At 37.5% G+C, this 23,456-nt stretch overlaps 1 protein-coding gene across 2 annotated transcripts in view; it reads left to right on the top strand.

Annotated features, from left to right (window-relative positions):
• Positions 1-23,456, top strand: part of DYNC1I1 (dynein cytoplasmic 1 intermediate chain 1) — a 395,478-nt gene that overhangs the window by 236,681 nt on the left and 135,341 nt on the right. For both annotated transcript variants that reach the window (XM_055141002.1, XM_055140999.1), the window contains 3 exons: positions 3,388-3,477; positions 14,311-14,473; positions 16,308-16,407. In XM_055141002.1, the coding sequence (XP_054996977.1) occupies positions 3,388-3,477; positions 14,311-14,473; positions 16,308-16,407 (353 nt within the window). The remainder of the gene's footprint in view (positions 1-3,387; positions 3,478-14,310; positions 14,474-16,307; positions 16,408-23,456) is intronic.

The following is a 23,456-nucleotide window of genomic DNA, read 5'->3' as shown; positions in this document are numbered from 1 at the left end:
CCCTAACTAGGTTTTTTAAGGAAGAGAAATGGACATTCTCACAATTATTGAAATGAGCATCCCAAAATGAAGGTTTTGGCAGGGTAGCTACATCCTGATAGTGTGAGGAAGCATGTGCTTTTCCATAGCTTCTGGTACTTTGCTGGCAATTTCTAGCATTCTTTGGCTTATAGGAGCTTCACTCCAATCTTTTTTCTCATCTTCTCATGACTTTCTTTCTGTGTGAGTTTGTGTCCAAATTTCTTCTTCTTATAATGACCCAAGTCATACTGAATTTGACTGCATTTTAGCTAATTACATCTGCAAAAATCCTGCTTCCAATGTAATCATACTTTGAGGTTCTGAGTTTTTTGTTTTATCACTGAATTTTCAGAGTTGGCGACAATTTCAACCCATAAAAGGCTTTATCACTTTTTTGTCATCTTATTGTATTTATTATATATCAGGACATGGTTGAGTAATTAAGATGTTTCGTATTATACTATAGTGTATTGAAAAATGTTAGTATTAGAAATGTTTGTAAAATAAGTTCTGAAGTTTCTGGAGGTTCTGAAGTGGATTCGCATTCCACAGATTAGATATCTCTTGAAAACTGCCTCTCCTTTCAAGGTTTACCAGAAAAGACAAAAATCCAAGTCCTATCTAACTTAATTTTATATTAGATTTTGGGATCAGGAAGACATATTGTGAATCTTTCATTCAAGACTTCCTAACTAGCTTTTATTAAACAGATATAATATCTTTCTGAAAAGGATTTATATGTTATTCATAACTTTTTTATGCCTTTTGGGTCACACCCCGTGATGCTCAGAGGTTACTCATGGATCATGCACTCAGGAATTACTCCTGGCGGTGCTCAGAGAACCATATGGGATGCTGGGAATCGAACCTGTGTCGGCCACGTGTAAGGCAAACGCCCTACCCGCTGTTCTTTGCTCCAGCCCCTATTTATAACATTTTTAAGGTTCATTTGTCTAAAAATCTAGGTAATAAAGTAATTTTGAAACTCTAAGGGCAATTTTCTTGGGAAGAGAGTTCCCAAGCTATACTCCAATAACCCAGAGCCCTGCTGGCGATTGTCGGTCACTGGTGAGCAGTTCAATGCTAGGGCCCAAAGATGTGGTACTCTATGGGTACTGCAGTGTTGGGGACCATCAGGATCACTATTCAGGATCCTCCAGGATGATGCTGAAGGATCCAGTGTTGGGAGCATTAGCAAGGCCAGCATCTTAACCCCTAAACTATCTCAAGTGCTAAGAGTAATTATTTTATTTCATAGGTATGTGTTAGTAATAATATGGTCATAATAAATGTCTTAATTAATATAATAATAAATTATCCATAACAATCCCCCTTTTAAAAGCTGTGTATTCTTTCTAATATGTATAAATGCGTATAATCTGGTTATAAAGTAATGAAATTGATTGCACAACCTTCACACATGCAGAATGCTGATCAATGAAAATTCACATTAAAAATATTTTTCCTTCCCCCATTGTCCTACTGTTCCCTTTCCTAACTTACTCTTCCCACCCCTGCCCCAGTACCAAGCTTCCTTCCTACTTCCTACCAGTTCTCCTGTTCTTCATTTAAATTGGACATTTGGTATTTTCCTAGGAAGTTTCTTTATATTCCACATATGAGATTATTCTTAGACTATTCTTTTTCCTCTACATCCATCCAGATTGCATCAAAAGTTTATCTTTTCTTAGTAGGACAATGACAAAGGGGGAAAATTCCTGCATCAGAGACAGGTTTGGAGGTGGGAGGTGAAACTCGGAACTTTGGTGGCGGAACATTCGTGGTAACAGTTAGGCACTGGTGAAGGATTGCTGTTGGAACAATATATGCCTAAAACTCAACCACAGATATCTTTGTAACTTTTTAATTCGTATGATTCAATTTTTAAAAAATTCCAAATCAATAAAATAGAAATTCCAAATCAAATCTATCTGTCTATCTATCTATCTATCTATCTATCTATCTATCTATCTATCTATCTATCTATCTATCTATGTGTAGTTCTTGTTTCCAAGGACTTGCAGTGGGGGAGTCATGGTGGGTAAGTGTGAATATTGTATTATAGTTGTTGTTTATTTAGGTATGTGGTGCAGAGGTCAAACCCAAGGTCTCAAGCATTCAAGATATGTGCATCTATATTGCAATGCATTTTTGCACGTTCATATTTTTATGGTGATATTCCCATCACACATTTGCTTAATATAGCAGAACTTTGTAATTGCTTTTCATACAATATATATTTATTTGACATTAAGCAGATGTTTATAAATCATTTTCTATGAAGTTGAAGTTTAAAGGTTTAATGTAAACCTTAGTATTTACTGTGATAGAAACTGGACTGTCTATAGAGCTTAGATTTTTTTAGAAAGTTTGTAGATATTTGTTGAATAATTTAACATGAGTAAATGTAAGCGAGGGAAGAATAAAAAGAAGTCATTTCTCATAAACTTCACTTTAACCAATGAAATCAATGACTGAATATAATGCTTAAAAACAGTGGTATCAAACATATGTACTCTGATGAACGTTTTAATTTATATTATTTTATTTCATAAGTTGTTTCTTTAAATTGGAATATTTTATGTATGTGACATCTAGTTCTCCTCATAGATTCTACACTGTGACTGACTCCAAGTGCTCTGTAAGGAAGGGACCCCTAAGAAAGGCAGAATGAGAGCAAAGAGAGTGAGCATCATTTGCATAGGGCAGGAAGGGCATTATAACATCTGGCAGTGGTGGCTGACTGGATCCATTTGTTCGTGCTCATTAAATTCACATTAATGCATGAGCTGCTCTGATTGTGTAAATTCCATTTTATGTTGGTTGCTTTCTCCCAGGCCCATGGCAATGACTCTTGGGGCTCTACCCCCTGGCTGTTTACTTGGCAGTGGTATCTGACCTAGGGTCAGACCTGTATTTAACCCTTTCCTGTAGGTCAAATCCAAATTAATTTGGTGAGAATTAAATTGGAAATGAGTCGTCTGCACAGCAGGTGTCCCTTGTGGAGAATGTGCTCCAGGTGGAAACATTTTAAGATCTGTTCCTAGACCATCTCCAAGGAAGCTTTGGGGGTCAGAGAGGCAATTCTGAGACATCCCATGTGGTGAGGGCTTGGAGAGAGATGTAGCAGGTGCCGACTCAGGGCAGTTTTCTCAGCAATGATAGGGACTTTCAAAGAGGTCCCTTTTGAAGATAATGAATTCATATATTCATAAACATACTTTGGGGGCATTCGTTGTGAACTGATTTACTTAGAAGTTGCCCTAATAATTGGAACTTTACCCTTTGCCCCTACCTCCCACCATCAATGAAAGGCTTTGATTTGAAGGAAAGAAAATGATCCATTTTTCTCTTACTTTTTTCTAGAGGATGAGGAAGATGATGAAATGGTAGAGCCAAAAGTTGGTCATGACTCTGAAGTGGAAAATCAAGACAAAAAACAGGAGGTGAAGGAAGGTAAGGCATGGGAGATATAGTCATCATTTAATTTTATTTATTTTTACCAATGTAAGGGACTAAGGGACTAGAGGGAAAACTATAAACTAACCCGATAACCTTTCAGTATCTATTGCAAATCATAAGGATGAAAAGGAAACGGGTGGGGGGGGGAGAGAGAGAGAGAGAGAGAGGAAGAGAGAGAGAGAAGAGAGAGAAGTACCTGGCATAGAGGAGGGGGGGTGGAGGGGGAGGGAATCTGGGGACATTGGTGGTGGGATATATACACTGGTGAAGGTATGGGTGTTGGAACATTATATGACCAAAACCCAATCATGAACAACTTTGTAATTGTGATTCAATTAAGAAAAATAAACATAATCTCTTTATAAGTTTATTTATGATTGTTCAATATATTGCATAACGAGTGACAAACCAAGATCTTCAGAGCTAGTAATTTTTTTTCAAATATTTTATTCTTTAGCAATTGAAATGTTAAAAAGGGCAACACAGTGTGACCCTTTATGAAGGGAAGAGCATGACTTTTACAAGGTCTCTGTGTTTCTCACTTTCCTCAACCCTCACTGGAGTTGCAAAACCCCAGTATAAGAGAGTCTGAGTGGCTGGTCCTTATTGAACTAAATCACAAACAGTAAAGTATTTCAGTACTGATCTTGATGTAAATTCTTTGCCCAGCGTGTTCTTTTTTTCTAGCTCCTGATACAGGGTGAGAAGGACATTCAGAAGCAACATGGTTCTGGCTGCAGTGGCTCCCATGTAATTTGTTTTTAACCAATAGAATCAAACAAATTCCAAACCATCTACAATTTTAGTAGCAAACCCAATAATAATTTTTGTCAAATATTTACTAAATAATGTAAAGTAAGACTTATTATCTGTCAACAGTTGTATCATCCACTTCACTCCTTCATCTATTTCCAGTGATAACAATAAAAAGGTAATTATTTTGTCAGTACATTTTGATTTAGTCATGTGATCTACACACAAACACTACATATTATTAGTGTTTGTGTGTAGATCACATGACTATTAGCTGCAATAGTCATGTGATTTAACTGCAGTTAACTGAACTGTTGGAAGCTTGCTGCATTACTGCGCACATAAGGAGTAGCAACTGGTCTAGTTGCAATAATGACTAACATTTATAAAACTAAAATCAGATGTGGATAATTCCAAAAGCCTTTTATAAATAAATCTTCTTAAAACATTATTTTAAAGCAGAAAATATTATTATCCTTATTTCATAGGTAGCGAACTAGAAAGAGGCTCCAAATATTACCCATAGGTAACACAGTAGAGAAACTCATGAGGCAGATTGTGTAATTAGCTCTGTAAAATGTATTTTTCAAATATCACTGGGCCTCAAAAAACAAGGACGAAAAGAAAGAAAATAAATAAGAAATAAAAATATAACCACTACAGGTGCTATTTCTCTAAAAATTTTTAGCTCATACAAACAACAACAACAAAAAGCTATCATTGTAGGCAAATGGAGTGACTAGAGAATGGAGTGTTTATAAAAAAGAACTTCCAAATATGAACATGCCCTTAGATACTCATTTGATTAGTACATATTAAAGATGCATGTACAGCTTTGGCACAGCGCATGACACATAGTCTTCACTGGGGACTTTTGTAGGGATGGGTACATATTGGTCACATTGATACTTACTTGGCTTTCCCAGGCATTGAGCAAGATTGATTACTCTCGAGTTCTGGGTGATGACTTTAGCAGGGAAAAGCTTCAACATCTTTAACAATGGCATCCCCAGGGACGTAAGAAATATTTTCTGAAAGATAATAAATTGACTTGATAGAGATTTCACATTTAAACTTCTGTTAAGAACAGGCTTTTTAAAAGGCTGGTGAGACAGAATGTCATTAACATATCTCAAAAACATATTCATATAAAGGTATAGCAAAGGAAAAAACTCGACTGAGTTTATCAAAGTAATTATTTGTATGTGGTACTTAGAATAACTGGGTGAGGTAATGCAGTGTCTTAAAGGAGGGATGCCCTGATCAACCCTGGCCCCAGAGTATAGGGAGAAGGAAAGAGTGGAGGAGAGGGGGAAAAGAGACATTTGAGATGCAACAGGGACCAAGCCAGAAGAGCCAGGTACAAAGGTCGTGTTAGGGAATGGTGAAGCCAAATGCCCAAACCAGAGCCAGCAACACAAAATCAAGAGACCCAAACTTTAACAATGAAAGTTAGAAAGGTGCCTGTCAAAGGGTAGTTTGTGGGGGTCCTGGGGATATGGGGTGGGAGGGGAGATATGGGAGGGAACCTGAGAATAGGGGCGGAAGGAAGTTTACCCTGGTGGGTGGATCAGTGCTGTAATACGTATGTCTAAAAGTCAGCAATGAGTAACTTTGTAAATCACAGTGCTTTAATAAAAGAAAAATCTTTTAAAATAAATAAAAGAATTATATTTCTTTTTGCAAAATATTCTTACACAGATATGTAATTTCCAGGAGGCTTGGGGAGAGCCTCACGCGGCTCTCTCTCTCACTGCCTGCCTTTGGTGGTCTCAAGCCACTATCCTATCTGGGATGGCCCGTGCCATGAGCAGACAAAGGAGGAAACAAGGCTGCCAGGCTGGTTGATGATCAGTTGCTACTTATTCTTTTCTCCCCACGCGTGTGCCCCAGGCTGACTAAGCTCTCTATTCTAGTCTCATACTGCCCCTCTTTCCCGTCTCCTCCTGTCTCTCCCACTCATCTCTCCGCGCTTCCTTTCATAGCCTGGCCTCTCATCTCTTCACGCGCCTGCTCCTGCATTCTTCCCCTACATTCTTCTCCCTCTGTCCCCTTTGCTTTTCTCTCCACGCTACATCTACCTGCCCTGGTCTTTCTCTCTCATCTCTCTCCAACTACGCACTTTGGGGGTAGACACTACACCCAGTCTGGTAGCAAAATCAACATATCCAAAGCCCTTCCTGATCTCTCATCAGGCTCATGGAAGGAAGTACCGCCTAGGGGTGTTTCTCCTCTCCTTAATCCAATAACTTAATTAACATCGCAATTAACATCTTAATTCTACTTCTTAATATTATTTTGCATGGACACAGTAAGAGATACATTGAGCTTATAGGGTGGCTCTCCTGGGGACATCTCACCACAGACTCAGACTACAGTGCTCAGACTGGATTAATCATTCCTAACCCTAGCAGAATCCTACTCCAGTAGGATGATGACAGAATTTGTCCATGACCATGCTCTTAACTTATAGTTAAGTATTATGGCGCTTTGGCCAGGTCCATTTCGATGCCAGGGTAGCTCACTGCTTGCCCTAGGTCCATCCAGTCCCTTGTAGGGACCCAGCTTTTGGGGTGCTAGGAAGTTGGGCAACCGAGGCTTAAGTTGAGAGAACAGATGCTCAGGAATGAATACCTATCATTCTGAGTCAATTAACTCCCAAGTTACAAAAGCATAGCATTAACTGTCTTCCTGTGTCTATACAAAAAGGATATTGCTCTGAATTAACTATGGAAAGGTCTTAAGGAGAAGAGAAAAGCAATATTTACAAGTTAACAGAGCACAAAGAAAGAGGTTACAAATAAACATGGAGGAAGGGGAGCACTGTGATGGAGTAATCCAATAAATCTAAACTCCCTGTGGCAAGGCAGAGAGGACAAACCAATGTTATCCTACACACTGGGTGATAGAAAACAAGGATTTTTTTTTCTTTTTGGATCACATCTGAAGCTCAGAGGTTACTCCTGGCTCTGCACTCAGGAATTATTTCTAGTGGTGCCTCGGTCAGGGGTAGGGGGAGGACCATATGGGTTTCTGGGGATCAAACCCGGGTAGGCTACGTACAAGGCAAATGCCCTATCTACTGTACTATCTATCTGGTTCCAAGAACAAGGTTGTTTTTATTTGTTTGTTACTATTGAAGTACCTTGAGATACAGTTACAAAGCTTTCATGATTAAGTTTCAGTCATAAAACAATCAAACACCCATCCCTTGACCAATGTACATTTGCTACCACCAATGTCCCCGGTATCTCTCTAGCAACCCCCATGCGACCCCCTGCCTCTATGGCAAACTATTTTCTTCTTGTTTTTGCTCTACTTTTGGGCATTATTGTTTGCAATACAGATACTGAGAGGCCTTCGTGTTTGTTTCTTTATTTACTTGCAGCACACATCTCCCATCCCGAGCCATCCCTCCAGACATCATTGACTTAGTGATCCCTTTGCTATACCAGCTGCCTTCTCCCCCAGCTCATGAGGCAGGCTTCCCAAATGTGGGAGATTGTTTTTGTTTTTTAATGTATCTCAGTATGAATTTCCTCCCCTCTGCACACACACACTCTCTAACCCCATCACCAGATTATATTTTCTGGCAAAGTACTACAAACTCTTTCTTAAGTCCTAAGCAAAAAGGGTATTCCAGTTTTAATTGTTACTCGGGCTTCATGGGACTGATTAAAGTTCTGTTAACAGTGAAAAAAAAAGTTTCCAAGTCCAATTCCCAGTACCTTCTCACCCTGTGCCTTATTCTCTATTAATGGCTTTTCCGCAAATTAGCACATAATGGGTTAAAGGCATGTTTATGTTGGCATCAAACTCTCTAGCTTTAAAAATTAAAAAAGTCAGGCAGTATTTTGCAAACTTTAAAAGAATCTCTTGGAGATATGATCGTGCGCCCTTCACAGGACTGGTGAGTTGTAAGGGCTGTGTCAGCACTTTCATTATGAACCCTGAGTTTCAGGGATTTATTACTCAGTCATAAAAATTTGCTCTGGGTTGAAACTTAACATACACAGTTTCAAACCAGGGAACATGTTTTTTGGAAATTTGGCTTTATGGGGTAAGCTGTGGGGGGCAAGGGGGAGGATGTGGTGGTAGGGGATGAGATAAAAACAGTTGTATGCTAACTTTTGACAATTTTTTTCATGTGACATCAAAATGCATTAAACTGTAAAAATGAGGGCTTTGATTTGTTGCTAGTTTTCACTTATTTTCCACAATAAAGTCAAGGAAAACAGCAGGTGCATTTTAGATTTTAATCAAATCAGTAATTTTATATATGTGAAGATATACAATATTATCTTCTTATAAATATTTATGTAAACATAAATATCTTCATGTTTCGAGATTTAGTGTAACCAAATTAGAAATCTAACTCTTGTATATGCACATTAACTAATAAGCCTCATATTAATCTCACGGAAGGATACTCTTATTTATTAGTTTAGTTTGGTTTTCTTGCTTCTGTTTATGAACAGATTTTACTAGTAAAAAAATCCCCCAACAGCCACTATCCCTATTTTAATCTGATTTAAGAGTTGAGCTATGTGGATTTGCTGATATTGTTGAATCTTTTATGTATATTCTTTAAAACTTGCTATTTTTCTATTGAAATTCAAAGGTAATCATCAAAACAGAACATTTCTGAAATGGACATTTCAAAAATAATTTCTAACCAATAGTGAGATTGCTATTCATAAATTTTATTATGAATTTTATAATTATACAGTGAAAAAACCCAAGATTCTTAGAGACCAAGTGGTATAATGTGTAGTAAACAGATAAATGAAAAATAAATTTAAAATGTACAGTAAAGTTAATAAGAAAACTCAAGAGAACAGGGAAAATAGGATGAAATCATTGTGAAAGAAATGTAAAGACTATTTTTGTGTGTAAAACAAAGATAAATTAACTTTTTGTTAGGTTTTGGGTTATACTCTATGTTTCTCAGGGCTTACTCCTGTATCTAAACTCAGGTATCACTCCTGGCAGTGCCAGAGATGGAGCCAGGTCAGTCATGTGCAGGGCAAGCACCCTACCTGTTGTACTATGTCTCTGGCCTCAGAAATAAATGTTTCTGTAATGTATCACTATAGCACTGTTGTCCCGTTGCTCATCGATTTGCTTGAGCAGGCACCAATAACGTCTCCATTGTGAAACTTGTTGTTACTGTTTTTGGCATATTGAATATGCCATGGGTAGCTTGCCATGTTCTGCCGTGCAGGTGGGATACTCTCAGTAGCTTACCAGGCTCTCCTAGAGGGACGGAGGAATCAAACCCAGGTCGGTCGCATGCAAGGCAAATGCCCTACCTACTGTGCTATCACTCCAGTCCTATAATATATTTAAAGTTCAAAGGTATAAATTTATAAACTTTGAATTTCTAAATTTAAAGTCTAAATTCAAAATTTTGAGTTTCTAAATTCAAAGTCTTCTAAACTTTGAATTTTGTGATCAGTATTTTATTTTCATACTTATTAATCAAGCAAAATATAGCTATTTAGGTAAGTCTGAAAACTATCTTGTCATTTGGATTATATGTAAGTTAGGTGTTTATATTCTTCTTTCACAAAGAAACATTGATTTTGAGCCAGGGAACTAGCTCAAAGAAAGGGAACACATGATTTGCATGAAGAAACTCAAGTTTCCATTCCTGGCATGACATGATTCACTGGCCACTGCAAGACTAGCCCCCTAGCAACCCAGGTATGACCCAGAAACCAAAAACAACAAAAATAAACCAGTAATAATTCTTACTATTTTACAAAGGTCTTTCTTAATGCATCATAGATGGAAAAAGTGTTAACAGTTGACCAAACAGTTTGTGTTTTGTGTTGCAAAAACAAACTTTATTAATTTTAAATTAATGTATAAGCAAAATAATATGAAAACTATGTCTGTGTTTTGTTTTCATGTCTTTTGCTATTAAATTAAACCCTACATTTTTGTGTATTCAATGTGCTAAAATAATTAAATTCCATGGATAGAGAAGAGCTATAGAAACATAACTTAGGAAATTTGGAGGAGGTGGGTTCATTCATATAATATGTGAATGAATGGAATTCTGTATATTCTGTTCAGTAATGTAATTCTGATTCTAATTGCTTAGATCTCTCTTTTAAACTTTACGGATTTCATTGATCAGTCAAGTTTCTTTCATGAAATATGATGTCTGGAGAAGTTTATCTCTGTTTGTTTTGGTTTTGTTTGGGGGCTACACCTGGGATGTCCAAGGCTTACTCCTGATTTTGCACTCAGGAATTACTCCTGGCAGTGTCAAGGGACCATTTGAGATTCTGGGGATTGAACCCAGCTCGGCTGCATGCAAGGCAAGCACCCTATGCGCTCTGCTATCTTTCCATCCCTATATCTCTGAATATAACCTTTGGTTTGGGTTCCTGGATACACCATTTAGTTTCCATGTAATAGCACTTATCACCTTAAAGATTTTTATTTATTTATTTTTTTAAAGATTTTTAAATGTGAGACAGTTGTTTTTCTATCAGAAATAACTGGTATCTTATTTAATTCTTACGTGAAATATTGTTTATGAATTCTAAATAGTGCCTGTCTGCACATGTGTCTTGTTTTTTGTGCTAACAGATCATGCCATTTGATCCGCGTTAAACATCAAAGCTTAATATAAAATATATCCTTTGTTTTGCTTCAGCAGCAGTTTAATTTGAAGCCAAATATTGCACTGTCAAACATAGTATCTGGAGAGGCTACTGCTTCACCTACCTGAACTTGGCCTCTGAAAATATACTTTGATCAGCCATTTATGTTTCTCATAAAGAAGTTGTCTTAAAAGCTGAGATCAAAGTGACAATAAGCTCAGGGAAGAAAAAATTACAGAAAATTATATGGACGCTATTTTTTTTGTTCAAGATGAAGGACCTCTAAGGAAAGATACAGGTGAAATGGAGATAGCTCATAAAAATAAATAAAATAGAAAGTGTTGGTTTTTTATCATATGGAAAGAAGTAAAAAGGAGGAAATCCTATTTCTTTGCTTAATCTCAAATTTATTTCAAGCTATCCATCAAGAATGACTGAACTGTGCTCTTAAGATATTATTCTGTACCCTACAGCATTCTTGTTTAGTGATGTTCATGTATATAATAGTGCTAACCAAAACAAAATGAGCATGTTTTAGGGACTTTTCCCCCTTTTGCGGATACTCATTAAGTAGCTGTACTGTTTTCTGAATTTACATAAGAATGAAAAATTAAATGCCTCATTTATGGGAGATTTAAAAATAAACTAATAAATTCTAACTCATGCTAATTGTGTAATATTTTAATGCTTGGCTATTTTTCATACATACATAATTAAATATTATAAATTAGCCAAGCTTTAAAATGTTCTATTACATATACATATTTTATATATATATATCTTTGATCCTTAAATCATGCTTTAGTTTAGATATCATTGACCCAGATTATAGAAAAAAACTGCAGCTTAAAGAACTTCAATTCATTAAAGTATCATAACAAACAGAGAGTATTTTAATTATAGGCTGCATTCATAGATTTTCTGTGACTTATTCTCTGCCCAATGTTGGCTTTATTGTTTCTGAGGCCAATAGCTGACAGTATTGTTCAGCCAAACTTGAAAGTGCTTCTTGGTGAGCCCCAGAACACTTGTATCTTGAGGACTGTGGAGTCTTAGTCAGCAAAAAAGTATTTCTATGTATGATTAGCATGCTACAAACAGTAAGGGAAGATCTTAAAACTCCTTTGAAGAACTTTTTTTTTTTTAATTTTTGGGTCACACCCAGTGATGCACAGGAGTTACTCCTGGCTCTGCACTTAGTAATTACTCCTGGCGGTGCTCAGAGGACCATATGGGATGCTGGGATTCGAACCCAGGTTGACCACGTGCAAGGCAAATGCCCTACCTGCTATGCTATCGCTCTAGCCCCAGAACTTATATTACAGTATATAAACTGCTTTCAGTTACATTACCCAGAATACATTTCTCAGGGTGTAGAATCAGTTACCTCAGAATCATTCTAGTTTTTTGTATCAGTAGATTCTAGAAGTCCATTGGACCTTCTGAATCACAGTCTGGAATAGAGAAAAGGGAGACAAGCAGAGAAGAGATACTCGTTATCACAAGTTTAAGGGTTGGAGAGCTGGAACAGGGATTTACACTAGTTCCATCCAAGCACCACATATAGTCCCCCAAAGCCTGCAGGAGTATCCTGAGGAGGGTTGGGTATGGCCCAACACCTCCCATACTTATAAAACCAATAAAAGGTATAGAAATTTTAATATTTTTCAGAATGTTGGCTTCAATATGCCATTGATGGCAGAGTCTCTTGCCCCTGCACCTGGCTATCTTCACCGAAGCCTCGTGGAGTGGGTGGGTTGAGTTTTCCTCCCCAGAGCAGAGCCTCCACAGCCAAAGACTTCCAGAACCCAGCCACAGCCATGCTCAAGGCCCCTCTCCACACGTTCAGACAAGCATCACACCTGAAGAAACTGGCAGAGGAACCCAGGTGTGTGTGACACAGGGCTGAGATCTCCAAGACTGCTCGGATCGGGACTGGGCCTCTTATGCCCAGATCCCCCATTTTTCAGTAGCTAGGCAATCACATCCAGAAACTGCACGCTGCACCGTGTAATCTTATAAATGGCCAACATCCGTTTATAAAACGACTATAAAAGAGACTATAAAACCAAGCTCCTGGAAGACATCTTATAGCCTAGTTCTCTCTCTCGGAGAACCTAACAAGCTACCGAGAGTTTCCTGCCCGCATGGGAGAGCCTCGCAAACTCCCCGTGGCATATTCATATGCCAAAACCAGTTACAATGATGGGTTTCATTCTCCTGACCCTGAAAGAGCCTCCAATGCAGCACTGTTGGGAAGGATGAGTAAAGAGAGGCTTCTAAAATCTCGGGGCTAGGATGAATGGAGACGTTACTGAGACTGCTCGAGAAAATTGATGATCAATGGGATGATGATGATGATGATGATGATGATGATGATGATGCCATTGATCACATCAAGTAACATTTCTATAAATCATTATGCTAGTTTATTCTTTTCCCATGTATTTTAAAACTTTAGTTTGATTAAAATTAATAATCATGCTAGAAAATAAACTATAAAGATAATTGCAAGGGACTGGGAATGTAGCTCAATGGTTGAGGGTTAGCCTAGCATGTGGAGGATATGGGATACATACCCAGCATTGCAGAGAAAAAAAGTGAGGTGTTTTATAGAACTATTAAAATCAGATTTGGAAGGATATGGTTTAGTTTTTGAGTGAAATCAATGTTATTCTGTCAGCCTTACCAGCTAGCCATACAAAATAAAACAAGAGGAGGAACTGTCTGGCTCACTTTATGGGTAGTTCTTAATTATGCAATACATGCAGCCTTATAGTAGTATCTGTCACTTAAAGTTTAATAGATTTCTGTTATGTAATATTTCAAAAGTTTTTTGAGTTGTTTCTCAGTTCTACTTTAAGGAAATATCAGAAGAAGATTGCTAAAAATAGTTTTTCATCTATTTTTATTTGCAACCCTTTTATTTGCAACACTTTAAAGTAGTGCAGATGGGAAGTCCTTTTATTGCAAAATTGCCAGTGGACACACCTGCAAAATCTTTATTGTGAATTTAGAAATAAATTAAAATCGATATAAGCAATAGTTTATTTCAATGTGTCTTAGCACTTCTTTGAAAAGCATTCTTTCTCAAGGGTTGGGCTCCTTTTTTTGACTTGTTCTTTTTGTTTATTATTATTATTATTATTATTATTTTATTTTATTGAATCACCGTGAGATACAGTTACAAGCTTTCATGTTTGAGTTACAATCATACAATGTTCAAACACGCATCCCTCCACCAATGCACATTTCCCACCACCAATCTCCCAAGAATACCCCACCTTTCCAACCTTCCCCCTCCCTCCCTGGGAGGCAGTTTCCCCCATCCTCTCTCTACTTTTGGGCATTAGAATTTGCAATACAGATACTTAAAGACCATCACGTTGGGCTTCTCTTGAAATGCTTTAATTGTCCTTTTCTTTCTTTCCCAACAATCTTCTTTGACATAAAAAAGCCCCTCCAAGGGAGTTGACAGAAGAAGAGAAACAGCAGATCCTTCATTCAGAGGAATTCCTCATCTTTTTTGATCGGACTATAAGGGTAATTGAAAGAGCACTGGCAGAAGACTCTGATATCTTCTTTGACTACAGCGGTCGAGAATTGGAGGAAAAAGATGGGTTAGTTTCTTGTGTCTTTTTGAAAAATATACCGCGATAATACTATTTGTTAAAATACACCTATAGGTTGACAAGGCAAATCCCAAACCTAACATATCAGGGGAGAATGAAATTCCAGGATTGATCTTGCTGAACAGCTTTGACTAAGGGCTTTGGTTATAACTTATGGCTTAGAGTTTCCCTGTAATTATCATGTGCTTCCGTGAAATGCTTTTGAACTTGATATCTGGAGAACAGTCCAGGTGATAGAGACTGGCAGAGTCATGTACATTGTCCTCTGCAAAAACATTCTTATAAGCAGCAACAGGATAGATGTTATATCCAGTGGTTCTGTTTTTGATGTCTAAACAGACAGGAAGCTGAAAAGCAAGTGTACTTGAATTAGACCAAACCTTCTCTGATAAAGGAGAAGGAAAATGTAGGGAGGAACTTTACAAACCTTTTGAAAAATTGTTTTATAGCTACATATTTATTTTGGTTAAAAAAAGTTAGATCATTGGCCTTTTTCATCAGAATTGACTTTGGTAATATTTATAAAATTAAAATACATATATGGACAGAATGTCATCATTGAGGAAACTCAAAGAAATATAACAGCCTCAAAAGTTTTGAGAAGTTGTGAAAATGCGCTATATAGTTGGGAACATCTTTAGACTACTTTCAAGCAACAAAATATTTAGAATTTACACAGTCTGAGTTTTTTTTCTTTTAGAAAGCCATTGTCTTATGGCTTAAATGATATTGCAGGTGGTCCTATTTTCCTTTGGGTGCCTGGCTTCCTGGGAATAACTTGGGAACATTTGTCTCTTATCTGAGCTTGGAGTGGTGGAGCTGCAGTTGAGTAAGAGTAAGGAAAGATAAGAAGGGAAAAACTTCATTATATGTTAGCTGAAAAGTGCCCAGGGAAAGAATCTGGAGTCAAGTCAACCAGGCTGAAGATAAGTTATATAAGACACGTGAAATGAGTAGAGAAAAATTGAGAATGGAGAAATTCCTAAACAAAATCTCAGACAATTTAGGCAGCATTTATCCAGATCCAATAGAAGCTAGCACTAAATAAGTATTATTCAATTTAAACAATCTTGTGGAGTGAATTCCTGGTGAATTCAAAGTTATTCAAAGAGGTTTTGTGATCAGTTGATATTATCCAAGTAAATAGCTGCCAATGCTAGATGTTTTTCGTCAATGTTAAGTATTTAATAAATTTGTTATTTCCAACACTGTCATCTATGGCAAACTCATTTTAGTTCTTGATGTTGAGCAAGAAGATAGCTACTTAATAAGAAATTACAGGTAAACAGAAACATGCATATCATTCCAGGTCGAAGGCCAGATAAAGAGACTGATGTAAAATAATCTTCAACTGCCTTGTACTTCCTTAACAACTAGAAGATTTACTGTAAACTCTGCTTCAAAATAGAACATATTAAAGAACAATGATTTAGGGAAAGCCATGATGGGAACCTGAGTAGCAGGAACATGTGGTAGCATACATACTTAGAATGAGATCCCCAGTAACACAATACCTGTCCCTGCCCCCTGCATACATATGTGCTCACGCATACACACACACACACACACACAGAGAAATACAGGAACCTGAAACAAATTTGACACCATGCTTAGAACAACATGTAGAAGTCTTTTCTGGTTAGGGAGACTTAAAACATCTCTAGTTTATTTATGATTAGAATTTGCTACTCAAATTGATATTTTGATCTCAGAGTATAATGTGCCATTCTCTTGCTATCTCATTTGTTCACTATGGGAAGCATAAAGATAAAACCCCATTTTGTGGTGTTATTATTTATATTTGATGTTTAAATCCTCCTAGAGATGTCCAGGCTGGAGCCAACCTTTCTTTCAATCGTCAGTTCTATGATGAGCATTGGTCCAAGCACCGAGTAGTCACTTGTATGGACTGGTCTCTCCAGGTAAGTGCTGTTATTGGGAGGAGACAAACTGAACTTAAATTTATGTGAAATTTATGTTAATAATTAAAAACTTTGGAAATTTTCACTGACCTACAGTTTTCTGTCTGTTGACCATCTTTCTCATTTTATTGAGTCTTGCACTCACTTACTCACATTCATTGAGCTGAGCACTGTGTACTAGTACAAAACAAGAAGCTAGACCACTATGTCAGTATGCTCCTATTAAGGTCACCAATGATTTCTTACTTATCAAATCCAATGGATATTTTAAAACTTTCATCTGTCCTTTCCAGAGGTATCCAACTTACTTGATTTCCCCATACTTCTAGAAACCATCCTTCCGTGTGTTCCACAAATCTACTCTTTTCTGTAACTTCTCCAAGACTTCTATTTGCTCTTCTGTTTTAGGGGTCCTTATGCTCATGCCTTAAAGTTCTGCTATTCTTCCTCAAATGTTCTCTGTGAAATGTCTCTTTCAGTGCTAAAACTTCAATAATTCACAGGCAGCCTATTCATATAGCCATCTCAATCCCTGTATTCAATTATACTTCCTACAGCAGATATATCTACTCAGGTATCTCACAGAATCTTAAATTAACAAATAATTATTTCATATGCATTTTTAACTTATTGTATTTTCTATGTTAAAGCCATCATGCTAGGGCCTAAAGCAGAATTTTTGTCATTAACATTAGTATCTTCCCCTCTCTTGTCTCCTAGACCCAATTTGACAACAAGGTTGTCTACTACTCCATTTGTTTATTCATCATCTTGTACCATGTTAGATAGTCTCTCTATAACATGCCTTATCCACTACAGTTTTCCCTCAGGATAGCTAGGCTTTCTAAAATGTGAAGCTGACTGTTTCACTCTCTGTATTAAAATTACTCATTGTCTGTAAAAAAAGGACGGGAGTCTAAAATCTTTAGTGTAGCACTCAGAGGGAAAGCATACAAATTAAATAAAAAAGTTTTCTGAATGGACAGCTCAACTGGCAGACAATTTATTTACCCAATACTGAGTTGTTAGCAAATGTGCACAGAGGTATGCATTGTTTAGTTTTGGTGCAGCCAGAATTAGAATTGAGGTAGTCTGATACCTGAGACTATTTGTTGATTGACAATGTTATGTTCTCTATGGCATGACATGTAACAAATAAGGGAAGTAGAAATTATTAGTGTTGGTATGCACACACCAGTTTCTGCTTTCTTTTAGCTTATGCTTTGGGGAAATAATAGCTATGGCTAGCTTTTAATTTGTGTTTCTTAGATATCAGAGTGCCAACAGCTCTGAAGGTGTTATCTTATTTCATCTTCAAAATTAGGTTGTCACTATCATTGTTACCATTTTAAGTGGAAGAAACTGAAGTTCAGAAAAGCAAAGTAAAAACTAGGATTATTCATCCAGGATGTGGTAGCGCAAGATTTGCATCCAGGACTTTTTGTATATCATGACACATGGTCTTTACCTTTACTTCCCACAAAGGGCTTCTAAATCTCTAGCCAAGTGATAGTCTAAGTGCTGAGTGATACAGCACAGAGATCATGCGCTCTCAGAGTTCAGTGAGATAGAATCTGTCCCTGGGCAGATGGAGTTTCTCAGAAGACTGGAACTTAGACAGATGGGGAAAGAAGAGAGTGTGTTAGAACAGTAAACCATGTAGAGAGCCTATCTAATCCCCCTGGAGAACAGGAGCACTAAAGAGATGTATAACCCCCCACACCCAAACTGTCATCAACCACAAAGTGGGTGAATGTTCTTTCCTCTTGAATTTCCTCTTACATCCAAACAACAGAGCAAGCAGCTCATGATTCTGCAGAGAATAATCTAAGCAGGGTTTGCCCAGCCACTTCCCGCCAGTAGGTGGGTGGTCTGAGGGCATGCTCGGGTGTTTGCAGAAATTAGATCCAAGCCTGATGAAACACTTAGCTCTTCTTGTTCACTTGTTCTGAGTCTGGAAATTGCACAGGAACCTTATCTGACACATTCCTCAGAGGCACCTTTTACTGCGTTCCTGGGTCAGCTGATAATGCTCCCTAATGTGGAAGCAAGGCTGGCAGCAGTTCGGGCTGGTTCCTTCATGTGATGAGTCATGTTGCCCATGAATGGATTTTGTTTTTACACAGCATCCCATGGGCCGTTTTTGTTGCAGAAAGTGAAATTGTAAAGTCAGAAATTGCACCACAGAGTGATCCATTTTTGTATAACCTGCCTGGTAGGTGGAGAAGAGGTTTATAGGTCTGAAAATTTTTCTATGTGGAGCTGGAATACTTAGATCCTATATCATAATATTTTGGGATGGAATGTTAAAAACGACCAGCTTTAAAGACTTGTAAGATGGAGTGACTTTATGAGTAAATCTAAATGCAATACAAGAATAATAAATAAAAGAAGGACCGAGTTACAGTCTGGAAGTAGTGACATGTAGGCCTAGGATGGTCACTTGAGTACAACAAATTGAAACAGAGAACAGAAAAGGAAGAGAGTATAAGAATTCCGTAGAGGGCTGGAGCAATAACACAGCAGGTAGGGTGTTTGCCTTTCACGTAGCCAACCTGGGTTCGATTCCCAGCATCCCATATGGTCCCCTGAGCACCGCCAAGGGTAATTCCTGACTGAAGAGCCAGAAGTAACCCCTGTGAATCACTGGATATGACCCCAAAGGTGCTAAAAAAAAAAAGAATTCTGCAGAACTTTATTTTGAACACTCTAAGAAAGAAAAAATTGACCTTGTAATATTTGCAAACTGTCTGCCAACATTTATTCCATGGAGGAAATATGGGTACTTAGGAAATTATCTTTGTCATTCAAAAAAAGTGTTTAGTGTAAAGAGTTAATAAGACTGTGAATATACTACATTATTAGTTTTCCAGACTCATGAATTTATTCCCACCGTATACACTCCATATATATACATATATATGCATATATATGTGTATATATATATATATATATATCGCTTCCCCCTATCTTGGAGTAATCCAGGATACAAGCCTGAATAATCTTTGACAGTTCATTTAGTTGACAAATCATGTCAAATTTACAACAGCAAAAAGACTCCAACTGACACCTGTTCAGACCAACTAATGTGTGAGTTTGACACCTACTTTATGTCGTGGCCTCAACCTTGCATATATTAGGAAATAATCTCCCCACTCGTTTCCCTGTCTAAAATTCTCTACACTAATGAGTCACTATACATAAGTACTTTCCCCATTTATATTTGTATAGATTTCCTTTATACTTTGGATATTGCCTGAGGCAAACTACCTGGCTTCTTATAAACTGATTATAATAATGCTTCTTATAAACTGATTATAATAATACCTTCTTACATACTTACTGTGTGTATTTAAAGCACTTCAAATTTTTAACTGTGTTTAATACTTTTTAGAGTGCTCAATAAATATTATATAGTAATAGGAGTAACATAAGTACTTGAGAACACGACTCCGACTACTTCCACAGTAAAGTTTAAAATCATTATTTTGTGCTGTTTATTTCAATGACTTCTGTTATGATATCCTAAGGCACTCATAGTTCTTTCTTCATTTTAAAACTACTCCATTTAATTGCCCTAGTGAAATACCACAACCTGGTTTCCCCAGATCAAATTCTTTTTTTTTAATTTTTATTAGTGAATCACTGTGAGGTAATTACAAACTTATGAACTTTCATGTTTGCATTTCAGTCATACAGAGATCAGTGATTGTTTACATCCCTCCACCAGTGCACATTCACCTCCACCAATGTTCCCAGTATCCCTCCTACCACCCCCACCACCCCACCCTGCCTCTGCAGCAGGGCATTTCCTTTTGCTCTCTTTCCTTTTGGATGTTGTAGTTTGCAATAGAGGTATTGAGTGGCCATCATGTTTGGTCTATAGTCTATTTTCGGAACGCAGCTTTCAACCCGAGTTGGTCGTCCCAACATTCTCTACTAGGTGTTCCCTTCTCTATCTCAGCTGCCTTTTCCCCCAGCATGTGAGGCCAGTTTCCAAGCTGTGGGGCAGACCTCCTGGTTCCTATTTCTACTACTCTTGGGTGTTAGTGTCCCATTCTGCTACTTTATATTCCATAGATGAGTGTGAACCCAGATCAAATTCTTATCTAGTGTTTTAGTTAAGGAAGGAATCTTTACCTTTGAGTAGTTCAAACAAATGAATAATTTGTTGGAGAACTATTAAGTTACTATGAAAATCCATAGGAAAGAGAAAGAACTGGAACTAAGAGCAGAAATTGACATCTAGAGGAACCTCACCCATAAGATGCTGCCACAACCTGACTTATTTGTCAACCCACAGGTTCTGTGACTTGCTTTGAAATACGCAGTAACCACTAAGAGATGTGATTGGCCCATCTGGGTCAAATATCAATACCACATTAAATATTTTTTCCCCTGAGAAGTTAGTCACCTGTGAACTGAGATAATTTCCAAAGATAAGAAAACTCACTGCAAGCCAGAAAGTTAGCTAAGAGAAATCTGCTCCCAAGAGTATGTGTGCACTTGCCATGCTCTCCTCTCCTCTCCACCTACTCCTCTGGTCTAACTCACATCTCTATTGTTGTTTCAAAACCTGTTACAATTTCTTTCCCAGTCATAAATCTTCCCTATGGATATGGTTGTTCTCTCCTCTGATTCCTATAATACCTTACTTAAACCTCCATCTTAGTATATATCATGTTCTGCTTTTTTAAAACGTTTGTTTTCTAATTGTAAATGTGTCTTACCTCCCTTTATGAAATTGTGAATTTCTAAAGAATATCATGTAGTTGTCAATATTCTTGTCCTATGTTTTATATATTGCCCACTATCTTTTAGGCTTTGTTGCTGTTGTTGTTTTGTGGGAGGTTGTTGTTTTTTTGTTTTGTTTTCTTTTTATTTATTTTTTTGCTTTTTGGGTTACACCCAGTGATGCTCAGGGGTTACTCCTGGCTTTGCACTCAAGAATTACTCCTAGTGTTGCTCCAGGGACCATATGGGATACCAGGGACTTAACCCAGATCGGCTGAGTGCTAGACAAATGCCCTGCCCACTGTACTGTCACTCTGACCCCAACAGCACACTGTCTTTTATTTCCACTAGGTGCAGTAGGCACTTCCTCAGTAAACAAAAATAAGCATGACCTCTGAAGCCTGATATAGGCATGATTCTCAGTTCATCATCCATCAGCAACATAACTTAAACTCATTTACTTACTCAGAGACCTTCGGTTTCTTTGTCTAGTAATGGGAAAACCATTGCCTGTTTTACAGGATTGCAAAGACATCTGAGTTGAACATATCATGTAACTAAAGTGTCTGGCACAAAATGACTACTGAACTCATGTCAGTTTCTTCCTCTCCATGTCAGAATTTATTTCTATATAAGAACAAACAGTTGAGATGAGAGAAGATCTGGTCATTTCTGTAAAAATCTCCTTAGTTATTATTACATTTTCCAGCCCCATGAGTAATCACAGACTTCATAAGTTTCATATTCTCTTTAATATCATAATTTTAGTCCTGAAGGTCTAAACAATTGTTTAGACATTTTCTTTTATTGGATAATAGGAAAATATGACCAGTCAACCAAACATGTTTAAATAAACAATGAAAAAGCATTATAGAGGAGACTTTGAAATCATAAAAACTGCATATGAGTTAAATCAGTATTTTTTGTATCTATAATCCCAGTTGTAGAAATTATGCCATAGGCATTCCACTGGTATTTTACTAAAATTTACCTTATTTTACAAAGATATTTTAAAGTCAAATAATTTAAAATATCTCTAATGGGGAAAAAAAGAAAAACTACAAGTCAGAACCAACGATGAGACACAGATGTAAAGCTGTAGAATATTATTCTAGACACATCTGGCTGCTCACGGGCCACTTGGTAGTCATGTTGATGTTTATAGAGTTGCCTTTTCACATGTGCCATAGTTAAACTTCAGATGGGCAGTCTGGAGACTTATGTGTTTATCTGGATGTTAGTTTCTTTGAATGGGCTCGGAATCAAAGGCCTTCCTTAATAGGCCTTTGATTTATCCACAGAGGAGTGTTTTCTAATAAAGAATGATTACTTCCCCTGCTAGCCACATACATGTGTTATCAGAGTAGGCTTATACTTCCTCTGCCCCAACCAGTAAACTATAACTCTATGCAGCTTGCTTAAGATTAAGGAGCTCAAAAAAGATAATAAACAACTTAGGTTAAATTATTTTTGATAGAAAATAATTATATCCAAATTTATAAGAATAATTTCCTGTTACATATGTGAGCAACATAGTGAAAAAGACGGAAAAAGTAAGTTATGAGAAAAAATTGATATGATATGCTGTAATCCTGATGCTAATTTTTTTTCTTCTTGGGTCACACCTGGTGATGCACAGGGGTTACTCCTGGCTCTGCACTCAGGAATTACTCCTGGTGGTGCTCGGGGGACCATATGGGATGCTGGGGATTGAACCCAGGTTGGCCGCGTACAAGGCAAATGCCCTACCCGCTGTGCTATTTCTCCAGCCTCTTTATGCTAAGTTTTTAATGGGGCTGCCTTATCCCAACTGGGGGTGGCATTTTCATATAAAGCATCCTATCTCTTAAGTATATCTCACAAAATTCTTCCTCATGGGGCTAGAGTGATAGCACAGTGGGTAGGGTGTTTGCCTTGCATGCAGATGACCAGGGTTCGATTTTAACATCCCATATGGTCTCCGGAGCACCGCCAGGAGTAATTCCTGAGTGCATGAGCCAGGAGAAACCCCTGTGCATTGCTGGGTGTGACACAAAAAGAAAAAAAAATTCTTGGCCTACACTAGGGACTAATGAATATGTTACTGGCACCTGCTCAAGCAAATTGATGAGCAACAGGATGACAAATGATAGAAGTGATAGTTTGTTTGATAACTGTCATTGTCACTGTCACTGTCGTACCATTTCTCATCAATTTGCTCGAGCAGGCACCAGTAATGTCTCCAAAGTGAGACTTGTTACTGTTTTTGGCATATCGAATACACCATGGGTAGCTTGCCAGGCAATGCCATGCTGGCAAGATACTTTTGGTACCTT

The sequence above is a fragment of the Sorex araneus genome, chromosome 1 (genome assembly GCF_027595985.1).
Source record: "Sorex araneus isolate mSorAra2 chromosome 1, mSorAra2.pri, whole genome shotgun sequence".
NCBI classification, from domain to species: Eukaryota; Metazoa; Chordata; class Mammalia; order Eulipotyphla; family Soricidae; genus Sorex; species Sorex araneus.
The sequence above is the reverse complement of the archived record's forward strand: the minus strand, read 5'-3'. Positions and strand labels throughout refer to the sequence as shown.